Source organism: Neopelma chrysocephalum, unplaced genomic scaffold (assembly GCF_003984885.1).
Source record: "Neopelma chrysocephalum unplaced genomic scaffold, ASM398488v2 Primary Assembly neopelma1_274, whole genome shotgun sequence".
Classification (NCBI taxonomy): domain Eukaryota; kingdom Metazoa; phylum Chordata; class Aves; order Passeriformes; family Pipridae; genus Neopelma; species Neopelma chrysocephalum.
This window is the reverse complement of record NW_020897936.1, coordinates 2,232,461-2,259,850: the sequence shown is the minus strand read 5'-3', so window position 1 is coordinate 2,259,850 and position 27,390 is coordinate 2,232,461. Positions and strand designations below refer to the sequence as shown.

Below are 27,390 nucleotides of genomic sequence, written 5' to 3'. Positions count from 1 at the left end.
ACCTGTGGGAAGCACTTGTGACCAGCCCTGCAGCTGGAGCCAGCTGGTGCAGGAGGGTCCTGTGGTTTTCACCTTGTCTGTGCACAGGGTTGCAGGAAGGCATTCCTAGTGCTAAGGTTTGGCTGTGAAAGGCAGGCAGGGAATAACTAGAAGGATTATTTATTCTCAGCTTCATCTACTTGTCAAACAACTAACTGTAAGTATGTGATCTTTCAGTAGGGTAGATATGATATAAGCAAGAATACAGAACAATTTCCTGCCTCGCACAGGAATTTTGAGAGACTGAAAGGCCTGCAGGAAGATCATGTCAAGGAAACAAGGAACTTGCCTGTGATACAAATGCCACTCATAAATACCCACAATCTGGAAATGGCCACTTCAACAACAGAGTGTCTTTTCTTGGAAACAGTGTCAAAAAAAGACAACAAATACTGATGCTCTGAACAATATGTTTTATCTGCACAACTAGAGACTCCAAGAGAGTGGACTTGATGGCAGTGTGCACTAACATTTCAAACAAAGACATCAAGGTTTATATTCCAGCACTGTTCAAATGTGAAAGCAGGGCTCAATTTAAAGGCTTCTGTCTTGTGTCAGTGCTGTGAAGTGCCTGACACCTAAGGCTCCTCAAGCACTGTGAGGGTTCCTGGGACAGCTACACTCCCTCTGCCTGTCAGTGCTGTGCCCTTCCTCAGACAGCTCTGGGGTTACACTTTGTGCTTACAGGCAGCAGGTTCCCTGGGGTTGGGTGATTGGTGCTGCAGCCACCCTTGCATGCAGCCACTCCCACTGGGCCCCCAGCACGCCCAGCCCCACAAACCGGGCTGTGGGTGAGGCCCCACTAGAAGGCCCTGTGACCCAGACTGATTCCAATGATTGCAGGGAGATGATTGCTGCCTCTGGATCCAACTGGCCTTTGCTTTCTCTTTACAGTATGCAAGGGGCTCCACAGTCTGTTTGTTATGGCCACTTATCCATATGTTTGCTAAAATATTTTTGAAGAAATGCAATATCAGCATCTCCTCTGACCCTTGACATTGCTCACATCAGAACCTTATTTTCTGTTTTATTACAGCCTCTTCTTCGAAGCTAAACACACCAGGAAGAGGGAGTGAGGGTGGTCAGGCAAATCATCACAAATCTGCAAGAGAAAACTCCAGATGTGCTCTCTGAAGAGAATGCCTCCTCTCCTCCATTTGCCTTAGACTTGTCCTGCACACTTCCCACTGTCACATTAGTCTGTGCATTGCTACTGCCTTGGCAGCAGGAGACAGTGTGAGTTAAGATTGATAAACCCACACCACAGAATTCAAACTGACCTTTCACAATGGGGATCCAAATCTGCTACTTCCCGTGAGCCCCCCCAGCCTATAGAAACCCTGCTCTGTCCCTGCCTTGGCCTGGTGCTGAGATGAAGACTAATTGCTAGTAACCTCAAATTTCTTAAACCTAGAATAAAATAGCAAGCCCTAAGAAGTTTGTGCAGAACACAGGCAGACAACTGTGTCAGGGAGCTTTTTTTTCTTTTTTAGGGCTTGTATTTTAGAAGCAAAGAGCTTTCTATCCAGCTAGCCTTGAAAGCACAAGCACTGCCTGGAATTCCTCCCACAGATGTGAAGCCAAATTATGGCTTCTGCCACAGCAGAAACTGGGGAGGGAGAGGTGTAGATGGTGAAAATGCAAAAAAGATCCAAGGGAGATTCTAAGAATCAGAGCATACTTCATCATGGGGAACTTTTCAAGAACACTGGCAGAAGAGATGAAGGAAGGAGATAGGAAGACACAGTTTGGCAGACAGGTCAGTCCAGACCGTCCTACACAGCACGGCCTCTTTGTAGAGGAGGCAACTTTCAGCTGTTGGTACCAGCCCCAGCAGCTTGGCAGACAGGTTGCCAGTTCTGTGAAGGCTGAAGACAAAAATCAGGTATTCTACAGAAACATACAAAACTGTATTTCCAAACTTCCATTGGGGAAGGTTAGGGAAGGTCCTGCAGGCAGCAACAACTGTGTGCTGAGAGCTCACATGGTTCAACACACTCAGCAGGCCTCTCTGTACAAACACAGGAGACAATGACCCTCTTTTTTGGACAATGGCACTTGAAAAGTCTTGTTAAAATAATTTTCTCAATAGCTGACACTCTCTTCCTCTTAATTACATCTGGCTGAACCAAAACAAGCAGAATTACAATCTAGGTTTACAAAATGCCAGAGAGGAAGTGAACTCAACCACAGCTGCTTTCTGAAAGGCAACAAGACATTAACTATTTGCTGCTGTTCCCTGCAGCCTCCCTCCACCTGGATTGGGAGGATAGGGCTAGGGATGAACTGCAGCCATAGACCAGGATGGTGCTTTACGTGGGATCTAGGCAGAAATGAGCCCAGTCAACTCCCCTTTCCCTTTATTAACCTCATGAATGATGGAAGGAAAAAATAATCAAGTCTAATAACATTGAGCAAGTAGTTGGTAAGCAAAGATGCTGAAAATCAAGTTTGACTAATCAATACTAATACATGCTACAAAGCTGTTACTGAGATGTAGTAAGCAGTTAATAACAATTATAAAAAATAATGTACTCACAGCTAAAACCAGTAGTTCTTCAATGCCACCTGCTGCTCCTCAGCTATCCATGGTGCACTCAGTTTAACAGTTTATTCCTCAGTCCTTCAGAAAAGGACATTAACTTTTACCCTGTGCTGCTCTTTACCCCTTTCCATGTCCTGAACATAACATTACATTCTGTGGCTGTTTCTGCATGAATTTTCACTCCTCCCTGCTTCATGTCTTCTCCTGCTTCCAAGAGCTTTCAGCTTAAAAAAAAATCCCTCCCTCACCTGGAGATGGAGAGTTCTGAGTTACAGTTCCTTCTTCCAGGATTATTTATCCACTTAACTTTTACACAGCATATGAAATGAGAAAAGTTTAAATAGACTGAGGAGCAAACATGGAAATTGGCTGTGTTTATATCATCAGGAAATTTTACTTTAACTGCAAGTTACTGGACTTCATTTTTATTACTCCTTTCTTTTATAAGATAGAGATGATTTAAAGACATTTCAGAACAACCACTTTGGAATAATATTATTTTTAACATAGAGTAACTACTGTCTATTCCATTAGCAAACTGTTGTTTTTCTACAGACTACTAAGGACTTCTACATCCACAGATAACAAAAAGAAAAGAAAAAGAGAAAAGAGAAGCCACCTTTTCATAAAGAAAAATATTGAGTTCTAATTTCAGGGGTTTTAATATATACACTTCCTTGCACAGTTTTCGTGGGAAGTGTCCATGGTCCCTTTGAGTTATTACCAGTCCCACACAGAGCCTCACTTCTCTTCCTCTCCCTCCAGACCTTACAGTGGGCCATTATGCTACACCAGGCTGATCCAAACCTGGGAGCTGAGGGAGACACTCAAATAGGCTAGAAAGACTCTACTGTGGTATGGCCCACAAGAGCACAGCTTTTTAAAGCATTTGTGTCTCTGCCAAAGGGTTTTCTGAAGTTCCAGGTTTAAATTCCCTCCCTAAGTGCTGGAGTCTGCCCTCTGAGCACCTCACTAAAACTGAGGTAATGAAGGATATGATCAGTTTTCTGAGGGTGTTGTGACCTAGAGGCAGGTCTGATTACATCATTTGTTTTGGGTTGAGTCTCAGGAGCTTTATAAAAAGCAGTCCTAAAAGCAAGGAGAGAGAAAAGGGGAGAGGAGGGCAATAGCTCATTAGCAGAAGCTCTGTGTGTGTGCGTTCTGCTACTTGCCACATGTCTACAGGGGAATTTCTTCAGAGTGCAGAGAAACTTGTGAACTGCTGGAATATTGTAAGTCTTTCCTTGAGATGTCAGCCAAGAGCTTCAGTGCAGTCACAGTGGCTACTGTGCTGATTTTCTTCCTAAAGATACAACTCTCAGTGCAAGCGCCGGTGAATGGTAAAGTCTTTCAGCTTTCTATTTTGTTGTAACTTAGGGCAGCTGTGTGTGCAGAAAACTGGCCTCTTTTAATTAGTGCTACTTTAATACCATGCTCAAAGTTTATTGTATATTGTTGCAGTCTGTGGTTGTTTGGAGTCAGTATCCTTATTTCAGTTTCTCAGCATAGGTATTCTGGCATATACAGGAAAGAGAAATTTGTCCTCTGGTTTAGTTTGCATTATAGAGTTCTTTCATGCTTGGTATGCCTTGCTTTGTCATCTTTTTGTTTCTCACAGAATGAAGCAGAGACTCAGAGTTAGTGGAGGCATCACACCTTTCCCCCTGCCCTGTTTATTTTTAAACTGGAGGGGGAAAAAGGCAATCCCTATGAAGCATCCCATACACTAGACCTCATTCTCTTATATTTAAATAGGATTAGTTCTTTTTAGGAGTGAATGTTCATATATTCAAGCTGATTACAATCAATTTTCACCCTTTCAAGCTAATTATTATCCACCTAGTGTTGTTATAGGATACCAGGGAGAATCATTATAAAGGACTGTGTGAGAGGACTTGCTCAGCACATATATTCATGGGACCAAAATCCTGAAGGTTCAAACATGATCCAGAGCTGTTGGCTCCATGCAGAGCTCTGCCAAGATAAGTATTTTAGATTTTGCATATGAGCAGAATAAGGTGTGGAATTCAAACTTTTAAGCTCATCTTTTGTTGTTCATATATCCTCTGAAAAATGCCAATATTCTCCAGCAGAATCTCCCACCCGAAGGGCAGAGGTGCTTTCCAAAATAACAGAATAAACTTGATGCTTTCTGGGTGTTTTCTGTGACCACACAGAAGATTTGGGATTGAAAGGATGTGTTGAAAAGATATGTCTTACATATCCTACATCCTGAAGGGAATGCTGGAGAGCTCCTATCTTAGAATTAGTACCAAGGAATGGCAAGAGCTACAGTATCTGCCTATCTCTGACATCTACCCAAGTAGATTATCACAACTACAACCATTCCCACTTTCCCAGTTCCCAAGTGACATTGGTAAGGTATTTTTTCCCTGTCTATTGATCAGCCAAGGGCAGATTTTCTGGCTCCAGGAAGTCCCTCTGCCCTGCATGGGCATTAGCTGTGCTACTCACCAACACTCATCCCAGCATCAACAAAGAGGCAGGAGAGTGCTCACAGAGCTGTTCTCTGTTCCCTTCTAGATGGGAAGCCTCTAATTTTGGGAGGCGGTGTGACAGTCTGCCTCCTCCTCATTTCATTATCAGCCAGAGTAAGGATCAGAACCTTGCTCACAGTTTGAGGTTGGCAGCTCTGTATGATCATTCAGACAAGATCAAGAAGATTCTGCCAGCTGGTCACCTCTTCATCTCCTGACCTAAGCTGGATGAAAGGAGTATTAATGTGCCTCAGCCCTGTCTACACCAGTTGCTGTGATTGTGCTCACCAGTAAAGTCATGATGGTAGTGAACTGCAAGTCATCAAAATGCTCACAGGCTAAGGAATATTTCACTTGGCAAAAGACTTGAAGCTTTCATTTATTTTTGTGTCAAGTAGTGTAACTGGCCATGGTATTGAAAATATTTGAAATATTTGGTTGTTTTAAGGTTATTCTAGATTATGAAAATCATAGTTTTGACATTCCATACACATTTCAAGGGTCAGTAAGAGCATGAACAGAGTGGCTATTGTAGTTAAGCCAATATTTCTTCAAACTCTGCTCAGATGAGGATATTTCTAAAACCTGCTGCCAGTCAGTTGGTGTCTTTATACAAGTTTTACCTACAGAATGTTCTGAGCAGAAGACACAAGGAACCCCCAAAAGACCTCACTAAGAGATAATCCCCTGCAGAGAGAAGGGGAGAGGAAAATGAGATTTCCCATCTTGAAATCAAAGACAGTGCATGAATTCTTCTACAAGAGGAACCTGAGGTCTTCAGCCAGGATGATTACACAGCTTTGAAAATTTCAGTGTAAAAGAACAAGGCACACTGGTCCTAACAAACTGAAAGCAGAGAGTTCAGTGTTCCAGGCTGATACAAAATATCAATACAAAAGAGCCAAGTGCAGCTGTTTCACACTTCCCTACAAATTAATCCCAAACATTTCACACAACATTCCTTGGAGAAGAGCTCTGACCGCATTTCAGAGCACAAGAAATGCAGCCAAGAGCCATGTACTGTGCCTGTGAGGATAAATATCTGCCTGCATGCATGCACACACTCACAGGCACACTGGGTGCTTGCAAGACTTGTGATTCAGGACTGCTTTCTAAGCAGAAGCAAAATTAAATTTGCAAAGAACGAAGATCTGCATGAGCCCAATAACCAAAACCGTTCAGGTCTGTCAGGACAAGCACCTCTAATTACACAGCAAGCTGTATGATTGTAGGCTTCAGGACTAGGAATAAAATAATTAAAAAGAGCATTTAATAAGTCAAGACATTTCCAAAGACATGTAGAGGCACTATCCCAAGTTCAGTTCCTTAAGCAGTGGGTGAGTATTGATCATTTCAACACTCACTCACCCTCCCAGGGTTCTCTGAGCTCTATGGGTTCATGTATCACACTCCCTTTCTTCAAAGTCTGTTTATTAATTCCTGTTTCAATTGGCAAATCCCAGAGCTGTACAGAAGTGACTGCCCATCATTTCCCAGTGTAGCAACTGGTAATTCACTGATGTTTTTCAAACTCCTCAACTAGGCATGAAGGGGTTCATTGTGGCTACACCCCATTTAAATTCCTTACCTTCCTAGCCAGAAAAAAATCAGGGATGTACCTACATACAAAGTCTGTGGATATTCCACCAAAGAGAAAAAAAAAATAGACTGACAACAGTTTATGGGCAGGATCACAGGGATAATTAGGATTACAATTTGGGCGAAGAAAGGTTCATAATCTTTTGAAGTGTCTATGGTTTGCTCAACAGTTGGGGCTGGAAAATAGATAAAAGTATTGCACAGTTCAGTACATGGGTTTAAGTAGCAATTTGTTTCTTTACAGAGTAATTTCAATTTCAAACATTCACAGTAATATTTTCTTTATCTTTAACAGGGTCAAAGTGGTCTTATCTTGGTAAGTATTAATTTGTATAATTCATACATACTGAGTTGTGGCTTTCTTCTGTGTTTTAAGGATAACATGCCAAATGTATTCTGGTGGGTATTTACTGGGTTCACTACCTTTACCCAGGTTTGGATCTGGTCAATTGTCCTGAAATCTGTTCTTCATCCATCAGGTTTCACATCTGGGTGGCCAAGAGCCAGTTATTGAGTTCTAAATTGCCTCGTGGAATGACAGGAACTTCAGCAGACTGAGGTTGGCCCTACAACTGCAGAGGTTCCCCAAAGGCCTGTTTCCTCACCAGTCACAGGCCAGCAGCACATCTGAACCCAGTTCTGCAGAGAGCATTCCTCTCCTTACCCACATGGGTCTTCATTTTTGAGTCAGAGTTCACAAACTGCCTGTATCATGTTACTGAAGACTCGGGTCCCCAAAAATCCCAGCAGTGACAAAGCAGAATAAATCATATTCAGGAAAGCAGTGTTAATTTGTAACTAATTGAACTAATTTGTAACTAGTCCTTTTCGTCAGCTACTGACCCAGAAGGACCTGGTGGCTGCTCAGAAAGAAGATTTACTTAGATGTTTTCTTTAAATTGGTCAAATCCTCTAGCCAGGTATTTCCTCACTCAGAGTAGCATTTTACATGCCACATGCCCACAGAGAAGCAGCAGTACTGGGAATCTCACCGAAAAATGCTTGTTCTTAAGCTTCTGGTGCTGCTCCAAGGCAACACAAAGAACCTCTGAGACTGAAGCCGCCTCTCAGAACTCCTCTCTTTGGCTGAGCTCCACTTTACCTGACTGGCTTCACGTAAGCAGAGGAAGAACGCTCAGCTGCGTGTGCATAGGTGCTGTCTGACTGCCCTGCACACACAGACACTTCCCACTCTCATCAGGGAAAAGATTTGACACAGTTTCATTGACAAAAGCCTGGGGTTTCCACCTTGACAGCAGCCATCAGACAAACCTAACCCTGCTGGGTAGTAAGGAAAACAAGACTACTTTTGCTCCTTTTACTGTCAAAGTAGAAGTTTTGCCCTCCATCCCAGGGTAGTGCTTGTTTCAATTAGTTACTTCTCCCTTTCTGGGAATTTGAGGGCCAGTGTTTATTTCAAAATATGTTGTTCTCAGTGCCCAAATTCATCAATTCCTGTTAAGCTCTTCCATACTGCAGTCTGATTTCTATTTTCTAACACGGGAGGATAGAGGGAAGGTTCACAAAACAGATTATCTTTTTCCTTCAACTACTGATTTCAAAATATATCTAGAAAAACATATAAAAGAAAATATATAAAAGCAACTTCAAAAAATTAAAGTTGCAACTGGACTTGTACAGGGTAGTACAGAAAAGCAGAGGTGGAACATTGATCTGTACAGAGAAAACCAGATATTAGAGAGGCTGCACTAAGCCAGAGAAGAGCCTCTCCATACTCTTCTGCTGATCCTGGTTCCTTGTGGCAGCCTAAACCTCCCACCATTTATCTTCATCCCTGAAGCACTTTGCAATGCCTCTCACTACAGTTAAGTCAATAGGAAGGGAAAGGAAATCCACCAATTATAATGACAGGGCAGACCGATGCCAAGATGAGGGTCAAGGTATAAGATTAAGGGTGGAGTAGGAGTAGATTTGTTGAGCAGGAGAATATGTAAAGCTGACTGTGGATACAGTGTTAGCAGCTCAGGGCATATTGGCAAAGCAAGATGACATAGCATGTGATCAGGCCTTACCTGTTCAGCACAAGCTTTCCAAAGAAATGAGCATTTGTCTTGGCTATAATGGAAACTACTACATTAGATAGGGTAAATAAAAAGGCTAAACCTCTTCTCTTGTTTGCTTCTTCCTCAGCCAAACTGCAGCAATGCTATTTGTTCTTCCTGTTTTCAACCCTCTTGTATGTATCCCAAGAAAAAGTGGCTGAAGGAAACACCACAGAGCAGTGAGCTGAGGCACGAGCCCTCAGCCCCCGTGGCACAGGTTGGCTCTGTGTTCTCTGATGGGCTGCTTCACCTTCTGTAAAATGGACAAAAGACATCAAGCATGTTGTAAGAAAAGTGTTCTCAGTTAAAGAACTGAAGGAACTGTTCTAATGCCCCATAGCTCAGGACAGCATGTGCACACAGCTGCTGGCAGTGTTGCTGTGTGGCTGGAAGGTGCAGGCCTGAAGTCCTCTCCCCCAGAAGAAAATTGCTAAAAGTGGATGTTGGGCTTCAATTCTTTGGATTCTGGCTTTCTGTTTCTGTAATGTAAGTGGGTCAGAACGAAATCACAGAACCAGAGTCATCCCTTCAGAGTGGACAAGCAGCTACAATGCAGAAAACCAGCTTTACAGACAGGTTCAAAGTAATAGTGCCAACAGAATTACTAACATGCTTTAGTAGTAATAGTGCCAACAGAATTATAAATGTGCTTTAGCATATGAGGAGACAACCTCATGCTGCAATGTAGACACAAGAACTTTTGTTAACAGACAGCAGGCTAATTGTACTTGCACACTCTTTCATTCTCCTCTTGCCAAATACTCTGCTTCAATTCAGTGGGGTGCTGAGAACCTGTGCTAAGACTCCTCCAGTTCCCCTTAGGAAATGTCAGCTTTGGTGAACACACTAAAACACGCCCCAAATTTCTCATACAGCACTTGAATGCAGTAGCAGGGACAGCTACAGCCCTTGGCAACTCCTCTGCCTCACAAGTTTCCCTCTGGGTATCCACACCCTGGCTCTGCGTGTCCAGAATGGTGGGACTGAGCTGTGCCTGAGCTCTGAGTGCAATGGAAACCGTGTGATTCCTCCCTCCAACACGAATGTTAATTGGTCATCAGAGCAAAAGTCTGCTGATAACACTGGTGTCTCATAGGCCTATTTTCTCCTTATTTTAAATGAGCCCATGTGCACATCCTGGGAGCAGACCCCACTGGGGTGCTGTGGGGCTGGCTGCCAAGCTAAAGCTGTCAGAGGAGATGATACAATGGGCACAGGCAGCTCTGTGCTGAGGGTGGTTTGCTCAGCTCACTGGGCAGCCTGACTGTCCAGGGAATTATTACTGCTTTATTTACAGACAGCTTTTATAAAACAGCCACGAGGGCACAGCCAGGCTCAGGGCTGTTTACAGTGTGGTAGGGGAACATGGTCCTGGAAAATCAAATAAAAGAAGGCAACCCACAAGCTGGATTTGAGCAGCTTGAGTTTGCACTCCCTACACCAGGGAACGTTCCTGGCAGCACTGGGAGCAGTGGTAGCACGAGGGTCCTACTTCCACTCACACCAACAGCTCCCTGCCTTCATTTGCTCACTCTAACAGCTGATTAACAGTGTTGAGTGGGTAGAACAGACCCATGGCACAGTTATTGCTCTGCTGACAGTGCTGATGGGATCCTCAGAGCAGCAAACACCTTCTGAAGTGCCTGGGTCTTTCACAAAAGAAGAAAATTAACTATGAAGATAATTTTGCAATACTTCTTATGTTAATACCTTTTGGGACTTGTAGCATAGGCCAATGTTAATACATCCACATGCTGTTCTTTATTCAATAGTGATCAGACAAAGCCTTTGTAAACATGATGTGATTTCCACTGAATTTATCTGAATGCGCTGGCACAGAAAAAGGAAAATCTGGTTCACAATCAATCATTCATTTTCAACAGACCTAGCTGAGAAATGCCTTCCAGCTGTGTGGTTTATCTGCCATGGAAATCTCAATTTCACATATGCAAACTCAAGATGCAGTGAGCTCAGCTCTTTGAGACAAGAGTTTTGAGGCACTGAAATTAGAAAGACTACGTGACAAAAGGCAGAATTTCTATAAAAACCGGTTTTGTACCAAAAAAAGGGTTTTTGTTTGGTTTTGTTGGGTTTTTCTTAATTGAGCAGGAGTGAGAAACAAGCAAAAACTGCTGTAGCTTAAAGGCCTGTGAGTGAGTTGCAGAGTTATGTCAAGAAAAGGATAACTGCTACTAAAGATCAAGGTACATAAAGACTGTGATAACTACAGCATTTTATAGAAAACACAAAAGTTTTCCTTCTGAACTGGTGATGTAGGTGTGGAAGTTCCCATCTTCTGCTGCCAATTCTTTAGGGTATTCAGTTTATCCAAACATAGTAATGAAAAAATGATTTGTACTTCATGACATGGTTTTCACTGGCTGGGACTAGACTTGTGTTTTATACATCAATTAGCTATTTAATTATCAAGTCTCCAAACCTGTGATATGTAGTAAAGTCTTCTTGCAAACTCACTACCCTAAAAAATCTTTTTTAAATGACTGAGTCTTTTTACAATAAGGGCTTCTCACCAGTTTTTCTGACACTGTTGTAGTCTTAGCTCCCTGAAAAGTATTAAATTTCAGTGTCATTGTCTTGCACATCAAGTTTCAACCTAAGAAATTATCATTTCCTGGTATATCCTAATGTATATTTTCCTGGGAAATATTCTTGAGTATATATGGAATTTATGCTCTTGTGGATGTATTTGTTATTTGCCAAAAAATAGGTAGAGGATAGTATGCAGTCTTCTATAATGTCAGCATAACATTTATTAGCTTTTTTAAGAAATTTCAGTAACTTTAGGATCTAGGAGGAGAGAAATTAATGTGATTGTCAGTGAACTGGAGTCAAAGATTTAAGCTGCAGCAACATCAAGGTCTATTCATACTGAAAAGCACTGTTTGAGTCTGAGTATCCACACTGCAAACAATGTTATCTGTTAACCTGTGTCTTGAATAATTTTAAACAGCTTTGACAATGAAGTAAGTCTGTCTTTAAGCACCAGAATTGCACTTGCCTCTGTCACACACATTGTTTAAGTCAGGTTCACCTCCACTATCCATATACTTGGCAACTGCCTTGCATGTAAATAAAGTGAGCCTCTAATAATATCCTCCTGACTGCTAATTTCCTTCAGAAAAGATCTGAACTTGCTTTGCCACTTATGACCTCATCTTCAAAGAAGCCACAAGGAATATTACAGGTTTGGAAAAGAAGCCTTCTAACCAAAGGTTCAAGGGACTTTGTTTAAGGAAGTAAGAAACTATATCCTCTGTGTTATAAGTACTTCAGTGAGGAACACAAGCATGGTGACAACAGGCCCACAGAGAAAATCAAGCTGCTGAGGAGAGCACTAATGAAGTATCTTTTACTTGAAAAGCTTAAAGGAAGAGCAGATGTTTATTCCCTTCTGAAAGATGTGGCCTCATTGAAGCAGGGAGGCCCAGTGTCCTGTGTTATCCAGACCAGGCTGGTGATCCCAAAAGACCTTCCTGCCTTGGAAAGAATCATGACTAATGTTCAGAGACAAGGAGAAACACAAGTTGCAAGTATTTCTTTTGGTATTTAAATCCAAATAGTCTCAGCTTACAGCTTGTGAACAGCTGCTGGCTGTTAATGTGTAATTAAATCAAAGGCACAATTAAAATTCTCTTGATATTATCTATTCTTTGTAGATCCTACCTCAGGCAAAAGACTGTGATGCAGAAAAGTTTCATCAGAGTCTGAGCAAGTTATTGCAGGTCAAATTATCATAGCACCTTCCATTTTTGCAAGTTAGCTTTTCAGTGTGGGTTATGCAGTCTTGCTGGATAGAGCCAGACAGTTTGTACAGTGAGGAAAAGTCTGTGAGGGGCTGTCTTTCTGTGCACTGAACTCTGTCAACATGAAGTCATTTCTTTCAGCAATCCCCTTCAGAAGGCTGGAATAGCTGCCTTCCTGGGCATGTGCCTGCTACTTCTATAGGGAAAAGTGAGATTCATGTCAGTAAATAATCCAAATACTGTCACGGATCCAAACGTTCATGGACCCTGAAGAGACAATGCCATCAGGGAGGCTCAGGGGCACTGTGGCTGCCCGTGGTGCTGCTCCTGCAGGTCTAAACCCTACGAGCTGCCCGCCCTGCAGTTCCCCAGGAGTGTAACATCAGCAGCAGCTGAGACTGTCAAAAAATCGAGGGGCAGTGAAGGCAGTGAAGTGCCTCAATGTCAGATTTTTTTTTTGGCATTTGGCCCTTTTCTATCCAATGGTGCAATTTTCCAATATCCAGTTTTCTATCCAATGGAAGGATAAAATTGAGATTAAAAAAAAAACCTGATTAAAAATTCAGAAAAGGCTTCCTTTCCAAATTTGGAGTTAAGGCTTGACAAATGTGTCTCTGTTGATTTGCACAGGTCCTGACGGAGAGAAGGCCTGGCCAAAGAAATACCCATTTTGTGGAGGAGTGTTCCAATCTCCAATTGACTTCCACAAGGATATTCTCCAGTATGATTCCAATCTCCTGCCTTTAGAATTCATAGGCTACAACGTGTCCTCCACTGACCATTTTACACTGACCAATAATGGTCATTCAGGTAAGGGAGCTCAGTGACAGCAGGAGCTGGGAGTTGCAGGAACTCATGGGTTTTTTGCTTCATGGGTGAACTACTTTGGTTATCAGATGAAATTAAGCTGTGATGATAAAGCCTTCACATCTACAGCACAGGCTAGGGAAACCTGGGAACATACTAAGGACAAATGCATGCCCAGTAAGCTGAGTTTTGAATAAAGAGTTTTAAAATAAACTTTAGGCATGTCAGAATTAATTCCTGAGCTTTTCTTACTACTTTGGTTGTGGTGTTCTGAAGCAGAAACAGACTTTGTGATTCTGTTAAAGATATACAAACCGATAAAATATGGGTGTAGTGGGTCTCTGAAATCCTGGGCTATCAAAGCAGCTCAACTGAATTACATGGGCAGGGAGGGAAGGAAAAAAAAAGAGCTAGGAGCACCATTCTGTTCCTTTGACTTCAGACAGAAACCTCTTTAGTGTAAGATAAAACTGGTAAGAAGACAGAATAATAATTAGAAATAGCATACAAACATGTCCTCCCCACTGTAGCACTTAAACAAAATGTCACTACAGCAGGTAAAAGCAGAAAAGATGCAGTCTTATAAAGATCTACTATATTGACACAATATACAATATCAGTTAGTTCCACCATTTTTCATTCCTTCCTGAAACATTTGAAGACATAGGACTTTTATACTTTTATAAGTATCAAAATAACCTGTGTTATAAAATGGCCTCTGCTCTGTTCTGGCATGTTTGGTTAAAAGATGCTCAACATGCAAAAGTCTCTTTTTCTCTCATTCTTTCAGTGGGGTAAACCTGCTCTATTGAACATCATAAGCCCAGTCTTCTCTCAGGACATGATTCCTGGTTTTCCTCTTAATCAATTCCTCCATCAAAACCAGGTTGCTTTAAACTAGGAATGGCTGGAACTCCTTTTCCCTGTGAGCCTTCTTTTCCTAAAAGTCCTTCTTGGTCCTGAGTGAAAGACTGCACTGTCACAGTTGAATGCTTTGGGCTGATGTGAGTGACAGGCAATAGGCAGAGAAGGAAACATTGTCACTGTGGGCTTTAACGGTGCCAGAAGGCAAAAGAACATCACTGGGAGCCTGTCCCTCATGTAATAGTCACTCAGGTACAGGCAAATTCCTGGTAGAGCCTTTGCCACTGTCATTGTCACATCTCACCCCTAAAACAGAGTTTGACTACTTCCTAATGAAAGCCAAGACAAAAATTTGTTCCCCCCCAGTAAAAATGGGAATCCATTTCTAAGTTCAGTGCCCTCCTAGAAAGCAGGGGAGATGCAACCTGCTCTAGAAACCTCACTTAGGTACAAATTGATTGCTCTGAGTAATAAAAAATTAGACTCTGTTGAAGTGATCATTACACAATCTGCTGCTGCCTTCTCTTTCAGCCAGAGAGGAAACCAGTAGGATGTTTAGTACTGTGCTGTCAGTCATTCCTACATATAATTATTGTGCTTCACCAGCCAGCTCATCCAGGTACAATCACCTACTTCAGCCAGACTAAAAACAGTAGAGCTCAGAACAAGCTTTTTAGGGCCATTGCCTTGCAGCTGTTCCTTCACTAAGGTTTTGGGCCCTGTTTCCCCTGAAAAATGTATCTGGCACACTCCAGAAACAAATTGTATTCACACCAGAAAGTAACAAAGAAATCAATCTGTTCTTGACATAAGCTGTTGCTTTATGGAGAACCAAAAGTCTCAAGTGAACAACTGAGAAGTTTCTGCTGAGTCAAGAATTACTGCGTCAAAAAACACCCAAACCCAGCCTGTCATCCCCACTGGAGAGCATTAGTGAGCAGAAGGGAGGGTAATGCATGCCAAGATCTCCATCCAGTCAAGAGAGGAAATGCTAGTTCTTAAGGCCTGGGATTATCTTGCTGCTTGACATCAATGTTCTGGGTTTTGGAAGCAGTGAGGAGAGGGAGAAGTTTATTTGGTTTTACCATGTGCTCCTAAAAGAAGATTAAGAAGCAGAGGAGTTCAATGTAACAGGAGACAAAAAAATACCCTGATAAGTATTAATTTATTAAGACATTTTCAATCATTATAAGGGGATTGAAAGAAGGCACACGAGCCTAAGTTTTACTTCAACATATCACTAATTGTCTCTTCAATAAGTCTGAGATAAATTTGCGTTCTTCAGGGAGAAGAGAGATTTCCATTAGCAACAATTCGCACACTCAACTCCTTTATTTAAGAAAGTAGAAAAAGGATATGTTCTAAATTCTCCTGATTTACCTAGAAAGGACTAAAGAGCACTGAAGTGTTTATCTCCCCCGCCAGACTGAGATGGGTCTGAGTTAAGAATCTGCTTTGTTCATGCTCCCTATGTAACATACTTAGACAGAGTATTTTTATTTGCCCTGTTCTCGAGAGCTGTGGTATCATTTGCTCCCATCTGGGTTTGGTCTGCTTGCAGTGAAAATGTACCTGTCACCCACCATGTCCATCAGGAACCTCCCTTTTGAATACACTGCATCTCAACTCCACCTGCACTGGGGGAACCGCAACAAGTCCGAAGGCTCCGAGCACACTGTGGGTGGGAAGCATTTTGCAGCAGAGGTAAGACAAGCTCAGGTCAGTGAAAGAGCAAAGAAGGGTGGGCAGGTCCCACTGCTTCAAAGTGGGACCTGTGTCTTGGGGATAAGGCTGTAAAAGGCTGCTAAGATCTGGGTACATACTAAAAAATGGATTGTGCACTGCAAAAAAAGATGGACTCTGATGTACTGTCACTAAATCAGGGAGTTAGAACTTAGGCTCCAAACTCAGAGCTGGAACAAGGTCACTGGAGTCATTTCAAGATATTTGGTACCTTGGTTCTTCTCTGTAAACCAGGTATATCTTTTAGCTGCATGGCACTGCTGCTCTATTTACCTTTACTCACCTTCTTCTATCCAGTGAAGAACTATTTGCTACCTTTCCTAATCTTAAATGATGTACTTGGGAATAGATTTTGATGGGAAGTACCAATCAGATATTTACCTCAAAATTATTAGAAGTCAGTCAGAATAATTTTTTTGCATAACAGCACTTTAGGAATCCATTTCTTCTCTATTTAACAGTGAGTTCTGCATTCTAAATATTGAAGAGTTAAGGTGGGTTTTTTTATCACGAAAATTTCCTAGTACTACAGTCAAGATGCTTTGAAGCTGAAGTCATTGATCCTCTTCCCCCCTTCATTATGGGGGTTGTGGGGTGTGTGTAACTTGGCTACAGCAGGGCTGGGGGTGGGACTCCCAGGACCTTTTGCTTTTCTCTAAAAGGATCTTACACCCAGAAATCACTAAATGACCCCCTTGTATTGTCTTATCCTGAGGTGGCTGTGTTGGTCCTTTTTTAGCCGTGAAACAGAAATGTGAGCATGACCCACATGTTACTATGACGAAGTATCTCCTTCTTTGTAGCTGCATATTGTGCATTACAACTCTGAGAAATATCCAGATGTAACAGCAGCAATGGACAAAGAGGATGGACTGGCAGTTCTGGCTGTTCTCCTCGAGGTAGGATGCAGGATCCTTTTGTTGTTTAGGAGTTTTGTTGTTTAGAATATGCTTTCAATCATTAAGTCACCAATGTACAACATTATCTAGATCATTTAACAATACAGTGGCTGAATAAAGGTTTTTCCTTTCCCCTCTCACCAATAAAAGGTCAGATTCCAGCAGCACATACCAAAACAGGAACACATCCTGAGAAAAGAGGAATTCTGAATATTGACTCATGGTTTTCAGTAAATTAACTTCAGCTATGTTAAATCCATTTTTGCATTCATTTACAAACTGATGATTGGTAGGGTTTATCAAAAAGTGAATTCCCAGCTCACTTCCTCAGAACTGCTGGAGCATGGAGCAGTTTTGACCCAGCAGAGGCACAGGCAGGCACAGCCCTGCCTTTGACCACCATATGTAATTAGGATTTAACCACAGTCTTCATGTTGCTCTCTTCCCAGATTCTTTGAATCACAGCTTACAGTAAACAAGTAAATTCAGTGACCTTTTTAAGAGGATAGAAGGACAACTTTCCAATTTTCCTCTCTAAAGCCCCACATACAAGGATAATAATGATCATAAACAGATTTTTTTTAGTACCTTGTACGTATGTCTCCCTTTTCTTGAGGATTAAAACTCCTCAATAAGATAACTGTAAAGATAATTTTTAAATGTGAGGATTTACTGCAGCACAGAAAACCAAACATCCAGGTTTTCACATTTCCATCAAAAAAGTGAAAATGTTCTAGTTAGCAGACAAAGCTCTCATTAATGCTATCCCAGCTCACTTCCTAGCAGCTCTAAGATTTTTACAGTAATTTTGTGTTACATTTCAGTTAATTTGGAAGTTGCAGCTGTGAAAAGCTTCAGAGTATTGTATATTTTGCTAGGGAATAATACTGGTATTCTGGTTATTTCCAAGCAATAGTATTTAAAAATCAAATTAGGGAACAATGGAGATTAGATCTTTGAAAGACTTTCAGCCAGCTGGTGGCTATTGCAGTTGATCTAAGGACACCAATTTACTATGTCTGGTTGTCAGAGGAGTTGCTAAGCACCAACTCTGAAGAATTCATGAAAAAAGACACTGATTATTAGACAGAAAAGCTGCTGGTAGCAGTTGAAAAAGATGGTCTTTGTTGATAGTTGAGTTATAGCCCTTGCCAGTGGTACCCAGTGTTGTCACTCTTTATCTTCCTGGACTGAGAGGAGCAGCAGACTGAGAAATGCTTGTGGGTGGAAAACTATGGCTTTGATGAGAAAACAGTAGACAATCTCAGAAGCCTGTCAGTTGAGAACTTATGCCTGCAAGGTTCTCAGAGGAAATGGTTTCCCTCCTTTTTCTCAGCATTCTGAACAGGCAAGGGCAACAGGGGCTTTCAAGGGCACACTAAAGTCTACACTGCTGCTGTTAAGGCAGCATCCTGGCAAGGCAGCTCCGACAGCTCTCAGTGGGAGCATAACTGTGCTCTGAGGACAGTGTTAGAGTTTTGAGTTATAAAATCCCTTATGCCATTCTGGTACATGAATATCTGGACAGCGGGGACACTTGCCTTGTGACAGGCCATCCAATAGTGCCAGAGGAGCACAGGCTCACACTCAGACTGCAGTGGGTTGCACAGCTGTTTAACAGTGTGATCATTTCAGATCGGACCCTTCAACCCCTCCTATGAAAAGATCTTCAGGCACTTCCGGAAGGTGAAGTACAAGGGTGAGTGGCTGCATCACACTGAGAATGGCTGAGGGTATCAGATTCCACCCTGAGGGGGATTGAACTTGCTGAAGAAACAGCCCAGAGACCTCAGGCAAACCTGTCACAAACTGTGAGACCTCCAAATGCAGTGCATTTCTGGAGAAGTGTATGGCTGCCATGCACCACGTGTTCCTGGTTGGGCCTTATTTCTTGCACACAGTGGCTTTTAGTTAATCTGGCCTTCAGTTTATCTTACAGGATTCATATTTGATATCTAAGACAAGATTTGTACATAGAAACCCTAAAAAGCTGTGTTCCTTATTAAACCGGGACTATCTCTGCTAAAAGGTATTTTTCCTATCCTAGTGATATAACACCAAAAACATCCTACTTACTGAAAAGCAAATTGACTTCACTGGTGCACTGCATGTGTAGGAATGATGCAGGATTTTACATGAATCCCCTTTTCAGATCAGAAGGTCCAAGTGCCTGGTTTCAACATTCGAGAACTGCTCCCTGCCAGGCTGGATGAGTTTTATCGCTACGAAGGATCCCTGACAACTCCTCCCTGCTACCCCAGCGTTCTCTGGACAGTTTTCAGACACCCCGTTACAATTTCACAGGAGCAGGCAAGTTTCAATAGAGCACACGTTTCCCTGGTGGGGTCAGAAGAGTAAATGCATATTCTCTTTCCTGGATTGCTCTTATCTTCCTGTAAAACTGAAAGGGAGCCATTGCTAAGAGCCTTCAAGTGGGAAGAACAGCACAGAAGTGACATAAATCAGTACCTCACTCTGTTTGGAGCCAGCATGTTTTCAGTTGACCAGACTAAATAAACGACAGACAACAGCATAGCCATTGGTACAGTATCAGCTTGAAAATATCACAGTCAAGTGAGATTAATTTTTGTTTTCACTGTGTCCTTACTCCCTGAGTAAAGACTTTCCATGAGTTACTTGCAGATTACTTTGTTCACACTCCATGTCTGAACACCACTCACTAAGCATTTCAGTGCTACTTCAATCCTGACTTAGGTATGACAGGTTGGGGAGATGTTAATTTTCTAAAAAGCATGTGATGTGTTATTTGTCAATCTTGAACCCCTAGTGTTTCTCCCAACTGACTTTTTTGTGCTCATCTGATTAACTTCTTTTGTTCTTAGGTGGCCACTTACACAAACTATAATAAACTCACAATCACTATCTTCTGATTCATCTAATTATAGACACAGGGGAAAATGTTATTATCAAAGTCTCTGATTAAATCACTGCATGCTCCTCGTTATGAAAATCCCTTCTTACCTTTGTCCACTCTGTCAGATCATGTCTTTAGCAGAGTAAAGAGTTCTTTCATAGAGTAGCTTTTAATACTGCTTAGGAGTTGGACTGTGCTAGGGGGAACATGCTGGAAAAGGCCACCATATTTCCTCCCCTTCAGTTTTCCTGGCAGATAATCACTAAGCAGGATTAGTGTTATCAGGATGTAAACAAAACACAGGTATGCATTTGGAGATGCCTCACTGTTTACACAGTATTCTGTATTTGGGCTCACAGGCCACATAAGACTTAAGTATCACTTAATTCATAGAATCATAGAATCATAGAATAGGTAGGGTTGGAAGAGACCTCCAAGATCATCAAGTCCAACCCCTGATCCAACTCCAATTACTATATCATGGCACTAAGGGCCACGTCCAATCTCTTTTTAAAAACCTCCAGGGATGGTGAATCCACCACCTCTCTGGGTAGGCCGTTCCAATGTCTGATAACCCTCTCTGTAAAGAATTTTTTCCTAACATCTAACCTAAACCTCCCCTGGCAGAGCTTGAGCCCATGTCCCCTTGTCCTATTGTTGGTTGCCCGGGAGAAGAGACCAACCCCCGCCTGGCTATAACCTCCCTTCAGGTAGTTGAAGAGAGTGATGAGGTCGCCTCTAAGCCTTCTCTTCTCCAGACTAAACAACCCCAGCTCCCTCAGCCTCTCCTCATAGGACTTGTGCTCAAGTCCCTTCACCAGCCTCGTTGCTCTTCTCTGGACCCGCTCCAGCACCTCAATGTCCTTCCTGAACTGAGGGGCCCAGAGCTGAACACAATACTCAAGGTGTGGCCTCACCAATGCAGAGTACAAGGGAAGGATCACTTCCCTGCTCCTGCTGGCCACACTGTTCCTGATAATTATCCTCCTCCCTTTGATTTCAAACACACTCCCAGTGATCACACCCTGGCACTGCTTTCTCTGGATCCTGGGAGCTGAACAGGGTGCTTCCCTTTCCAGCTCCTGGCCCTGGAAACAGCCATGTACTGCACGGAGAGTGATGACCCAGAGCCCCTGGAAATGGTGGATAACTTCAGGAACGTTCAGGAATTTCACGAAAGACTGGTTTTTATCTCCTTCCGTGAAGGTAAGTTGTGTGAATGCTTCTGTGCAAAGAAACAGTGCCCAGTCATTTGGGGACACTTGAAATACTGAGGTGGCAGTGCTGTTGCACTGTACCACTGCAGAAATACAGCAATCTCATTTTCCAGCAGATCCCTTTGTTCCCTTTTCTTCTCTTACTGCACTGTTGCATGGGCAGCTGTACAAGAATAAGGTGCTCACAGAGTACATAAGAATTATTTTTTCCACAGTGGGTGTCAGGCAAGACCTGCAACCCTTCTGATCAAAGGCAAGGAGGTAAAAGAAGAAAAACATATTTGGCCTTCTCATGCTTAGCAGAAGTATTTGCTGTCACTACAAACACTGAACAGCTTAAGCTGGCCTTGCTTCACCAGTGATATTTGCTGATTCTCAGCAGTGTCAGGCTTGGTTTTAAGCAAACCACACGCTTAAAGGGAACCACAACTCTGCCTTTCAGGGACACTGTTTTGGGGAAATCACACAGAATCAGAGGAGGTCCTTGAGGAATTCAAACTTGACAAATAAAAATAATTCATAACACTGGATTGTATGATCCAGCGTTACAAATAAAAAAGAAAGGTCATCTTATGAGGAAAAACTGATTTAAAAGCTTAATTATGCAGGGTTACTCAATGGCAATGCTTAAGTTTGGTGGGGGGTTTGCACAAAAGTCTGCATCTGTGGTGAGGTGCTGAGCTGTACCCACAGGAAGGCATTGGAGTATATTGTTTGTGCAAAATGAATTGTTCCAAATTCTTTGTTGTCTCGCAAATAAATACTCTCAGGCGTCTGTGAAGGTGGCACATACACTGAGGGCAGAGGAGTCTATGCAAGCCCCTCTACTGTTTGAAATGGGGACTAAAAGATTTCTAAAAGAAAAAGGAGACAGTACAAAAAAGATTGGCCAAGCACTAAACTTTCAAATTAATAAAATGTGTTAGGACATCATTTCACCTTTGCCTGCCAGTTTCTTCACTGTTTAGATGAAAGAACAGAAAGCACAGGAGTTGTGTATATTGGGAAGTGTCACACAGTAGCCACTGCAGGGACAGTTCCCTGCAGACACACTGCAGTAACTGTTCTTGCCATTCCCCCCTGCAGACAGACCACCTCATAACAGATCTCTTCTGATGTAAAGCTATAAAGAAGAGTGAAAATCAGAGATCAGCTAAAAAAAAACCCAGGCAGAACATTTCTCTGAAATCAGAGATGATTTAGCCTTGTCACCCAAAGGTGGCTGATCTCCTGTCAGTTCAGCTGCACCAAACTCCCAGCCAGAGCAGTGTGGGGCATCAGCAGCGTTTGGCCCTTACTTGGAGCAAATCTCCATCTTTGAGATAAAACCCAGAGACAATTTCAGAAGTCCTCCTGTGGCTGGGGACCATTTCAGTTCTCATGACAACATTTTAAAATCTTTCTAAAGCTTCCTTTAAGAGGAACCACCATGAAGTTTCTTTTGAGTGCCTTCTATGGAATTAATGCACATAATTAGTAATTACTTAAGTTTATCAAAATTTATCAAAATTCAATACCTGGTGGACTTGGCAGGGATATGTTGTTGATTGCTAACCACATGCATGAGCCAGTGATTTTCTGAGTCAGACTGGTCAGTCAGAAATGAGAAATGCACTTATCCACCTGCTCCTTACATTCACTTTTCAGCACTGACTTACATTCTTTCTGTAAATCACACTCAGTACTTGAAAGTAGAAGGTAGAGAGTTACAATCCATGATCCCAGTAACTAAAAATCAGACACTATATTTTCATCCAGGATCTCCAAACACTTCACAGAAATAGTGTAAGCAGTATTTCCATCCCTGGGGGGAAATCTGACCCAGATGTGACTTTCTCAAAATTGTTGCTGTGAACCAGTGCCAAACCCAATAACAATATTTGGCTCCCCCTCTGCTAAGCCACATTATTTGGCTCCCATGAAGAGGTGACACCAGCTACAAAAGCATTTTCAATGTCTCTTTAAAGCTGGCATGACTTAGCAGAGTTAAATGGTGTGGCTTATTGCCCATCCTGCTGTTCTTACCCAAGAACTGGTCTTTATGGCTATGAAAGACACTGCCCAGTGCTCCTTGAATAGAAACCCCATTCAGTCCAACAACATTTAATTACAGAAGCTCATTGACTCTATCAGTGAACCATAGAAAAAATGTTCAACCCATTTCAGAAAAGGTATTCACGGCCCCTGTAATCTCACATTCCGCTCACCACAGTCACAAAGGCTCCCCCACAGGTGCAGCCCCTCACCTAAAGGGAAAGAAAAGAAAGACAAAGAAAAAGAAGAAAAAAAATGTCGCCATCAAAGCACAGTTCAGTCCAGCTGGTTGGGGGCTGTAAGTGCCCAGCCTGATGCAGCTGAACCATGGGTAGGGACAGAGCACATCTGAAGACAAGGGAAGGAAAAGCCACCCAGGGAATCATGGCTTGGGCCAGGCAACCCCAGAAATTTGTGAAAGAAGTCCCGTTGTGCACACCTAGAGCCCAACTAAGCAGATGTTCAGAGCAACTTTTCTGCCCTTTCAGTGCCAAGGCTGCCACCTCCACCTGAGCACAGAGGCCACAAGATGAGGCCACTGGCCTGTGTTTGGCATGCAAATTGCAAATGACTGAAGTGCTCAGTCATCCACATTTTTGATGCCAATAATTAATATCTAAACTCATGCTCACTCTTAACAAGAATACATCTCAAAAGGTCTCTAATCTTGAAGGATTATGCAGCAAAACTCACATATGTTCACAATGTATTCTGGCTGTCAGCAATCTACTCCAGTGAAATCAGCTTCACATTCACGCAGCTGGAATTTGTTATGATGTTCAAACCTTCCACTGCCCACAAGCTCAGTGGGAACTGGTGTCTAGTTTTGGTTGTGGTACCATGCTGGAATTCTATCTAAGCAAATTTTGTAAGAAGATTGTCTCATCAGACAGAAATGCTCCCCAACTTTCCTCTTCAAACTACAAGTTCTCTTTTCTACAGTTATCTTATCTATTTGGTGTTGTATTTTCTTGTCCATTTGATGCACCTTTACTATAACAAAACTCCCTTTTTGTAAAATAGCTCTCCTTCAACTCCATGGATTCTGAGCTTCTTCCATTCAGTTGGACTTAAAAGTAATAATGGGTTAAATGGGATAAGATTAAATGCCAGGTTTTACATTTCGGTTTTCTCAACAGCTGATTTAAAAATAGAAAATATTTAGATGGAATATATGAAACCTGTCAGTTTGACTCTGAAAGAGTTCTGATGTTGTTTAGACAGAAACAGTCATTGGATAAAACGTAAAAAACAATGAATTAAGAAAATGCAGTTAAGAGAGCTCACCTTCAGGATCTTTGGGGAGGCCAAAATAAATAAAAATACTTTATTGCCAAAATGTGTATATGAAGGTCACTAGCAAACTTAACATCTCTATGAAAACAAGGGAACACTCAGATCTTCATACCACTATCCTGAATTAGTTCTTACCTTCTTCAGTGCCTTTAAGCAATGTTCTCAACAGCAAAGCAGATCACTTTTCAGCTCTCCACACTCAGTGGTGTTCTGCCTTGAAAAAGCAAAAGGCATCGAATTTAACAGCTTTACTTGCCTGGGTTTACTTCTTTAGTTCTGCTTATGATCTCTTATGCATTATAGCACAAAAATCAAGATTTTCTGACCTCTCTGCCTGTGCATGTTGGTGCTGTGACTCCAGTGTGTGTCTGACTTCCCAGCACGGTGAGCTGTGGATCCAGCTGTGGGAGCAGGACCTTCCAGGGCACAGCTGTGCAAAGTTATCCACTCCATAATCACAAAACAGGCTGCAGGAAAGCTGCAGATGCAGAATGCAAATGTTATGACACCTTAGGCACTGACCTTCTTCTCTCAAATCAAGGATATTAACAGTTCTGGATGCTTTCCCTCCCTTGCCAGGTTTTGTTGTTTCTGCTGTGATAGCCTGCATCCTGGCAGTCCTCACCATCCTTGCAGTAGCCTTGTGGCTCTTGAGGAAGAGAAGGTAAGATGTCTGCCTGTCACATCACAAAAAAAGGAAGCCAAACCAAATTTTTCCTCTGACGCAAAGAAGCGCTTGTGAGTCCAAAACCGGCAATGTTTGATCTTTTATAAGACATGATCTCTTCCTACAAAATTTGATTTGTTTTTATCACTGTAGACATTATTTCCCCTGTATCATACACTCCAAAGCAATTTTGTTTTATTGCCAGCAAAATATGTTTATTTGGCTGAAAGGTCTCTCCATGCTGCAACCTCTGTGCCACAGTGGCCACTGTTCTGCCATTGTAGGAGCGGTTGGGTTTTGTGAAAAGCAAACATATACAGTTGTTTTTCCACAAAATAATAATTGCTGGAGCAGTGCTCAAGTAAACCCTTAAAAGATGCAAGGCCAGGAAATAGAGAATTGTGTGTGATGAATCAGGGAGAACACAAACCCCGGAATATTTCCTAGAACAGTAAGGGAAACGAAGATAATGGAATTTTAGGAAAACCTCTCCCAAAGTTCACATCATTTTAGGGGAAGAAATATGTATTGTTAAAAGATCATTTAGCCACTGTTTGCCAACAAAACCAAATCCTGGAAAAAAAATCTAAGATTACAAACTTTCCTACAGCCTGACCCCTTTGCATCCTGCATTGACTCTGCACACAGAATGTGTTCTCCTGAAATATTTGCAACAATAAACTACTGCAACATTTGCACTGGTACAGAGAAAAATAACCTCATGCCTGCATAATGGACCATCTTAAGTAACTAATGGTGCTTTTCCTTCATTGGGATTACAGTTATTTAATACATTTATTTTATTTTAGCTGCAAAAAGGAAGGGCAAGACAACAGAGGAGTCATCTACAAACCAGGCACGTACAAGGAGGAAGAAGACCTCTCCAAAATGTGATGCCCTGCTCTGTCACAAAAGCCCCTTTTCATTCATAGCACTGATTTACTTTGGATTGGTGAAACACATCTCTTGTTCTTGGCTAACGATAAGCCTCAAGAGAGTTCTAAAAACAGGTACCAGCTGAAAGTTTTGTGTAGCCCTCGTTTCCTTGTTTTCCAGAGAGATATGATCAGTGAATACCCATGAACTGAATTCCTCACCCCATTCCTTTCATGTCTGCTGCTCACTGAGTCTGGGTGTTTAAATTGATTTTACAGTTAATCCTAAACTCCAGTTTTATGGTTTGTTTAGCACAGGTTTTCCCACAGGTGTTCCAATCTGAATACTCTCATCAAGCTACAAAAAGTCTTCCCTGCTAAATCAGGGTATTGGTTTCAGCATCGTGAATATAAACAAGATAAAGGGCAAACTGTATTTGAGATAAGAGTTTGAACTGGGTTGTTCAGCTGATACAGTTTTTAGAAGCACAGCAAATGATGCCAGTACATTCACCAGTGGAACTGGAAAGGAGGAAAAGGAAAGTGTAAATGCAATGGGAGCCACAAGGATTATTAATGGAGTTCAAACCCAGGAACTCAGTGCTGAAAAAAACACTACTGCTAGAGGAACAGCTCACCTTCCAGACATCACACAGCCTCAGAAATCTACTGTGGAGGCCAGCCCTGACTGTCACTGGAATGAGAGAAGCATCCTGTCTTATTATCCTGCTCTTATTTATAGTGTCTGTATATATGATGCAGTTGCTGCTGCTTTTAAGCAGACTTGTCATTTAATCGTGAAATCCTGATTGATTTTACAGTATATATTACAGCTGCAATTAAACAGTAGATGATTTTGCTGATTTAGTTCTCTGACTTTAGTAATTTAATTCCTAGAAAATAATCTAAATTATCTTTTCAGACCTTGTAAGCTAGATACTCGAGTCTCATTTTATATTTCTGAAGGTGAGAAGTATAAATCTGACTATGCTTCCACTGAAGACAATGTGGAATGTCATTGACATCAGGAAGAAAAGTGTGGAGCCAGCCCAGCCCCAGTGCATACAGAATTCCTCTTGAATTGGACATTGAAAGTGAGGATCTGAAATGCTTATACTTAATACACACAGAGGAAGTGACAGAGCACAGGTTATTCCTAAAATAACTCCAGGTCTGAACGCTGCTAAACACCACAACCTGAACTTCACACTTAGGGCCATCTTACATTCAGTAGCAGCACCACCACAGTTGTGATTTTAATTAAATAAACTCTTATAACGTGTGTTTTCTCATTTAAAAAAGGCAGATGCATACAGTTTCAGCATAGAATGTTTTAGATTCTTCCCCTTCCGTCCCCAAGAAAACTGTTTACTGTCAAAAGCAAGCTTTTGAGTGCCAGGAGAAATAACTCATTACTTACTGTACATGAAATTTAGGAGCACAATCTTACAGCTAAGCACATTGCATATTCCAGCATTTTTATCTCACATAAACAAAACACATAAAGGTCATCTTGTGGAAGTGTTTGAAATTATTTAAAAAGCAGCAGTTGTGTGCTATGGGGAGCATTACTTACTGTTTGAATAAAGGTGTTCAAAGACAAGA

At 41.9% G+C, this 27,390-nt stretch overlaps 1 protein-coding gene and 1 long non-coding RNA gene across 3 annotated transcripts in view; one reads left to right on the top strand and one right to left on the bottom strand.

Moving 5' to 3' along the window:
• The window catches only part of LOC113977886, a 38,177-nt gene extending 13,289 nt beyond the window's left edge, over positions 1-24,888 (bottom strand). The window contains exons 1-3 of one of the 2 annotated variants that reach the window (XR_003537432.1): positions 24,766-24,888; positions 24,570-24,673; positions 24,318-24,453 (exon numbers count right to left, since the gene is read on the bottom strand). This is a non-coding gene — a long non-coding RNA (uncharacterized LOC113977886). Of the gene's footprint in view, positions 1-24,317; positions 24,454-24,569; positions 24,722-24,765 lie in introns of those variants that run through there. The other variant, XR_003537433.1, reaches the window with a different exon arrangement.
• Positions 3,700-27,390, top strand: CA12 (carbonic anhydrase 12). Its single transcript, XM_027704408.1, has 10 exons — positions 3,700-3,924; positions 6,977-6,997; positions 13,139-13,318; positions 15,741-15,883; positions 16,726-16,821; positions 18,457-18,520; positions 18,974-19,131; positions 20,776-20,902; positions 24,823-24,907; positions 25,720-27,390. Exons 1-10 carry the CDS (start codon positions 3,834-3,836, stop codon positions 25,802-25,804), a joined length of 1,050 nt encoding a protein of 349 aa, XP_027560209.1. The 5' UTR covers positions 3,700-3,833; the 3' UTR covers positions 25,805-27,390.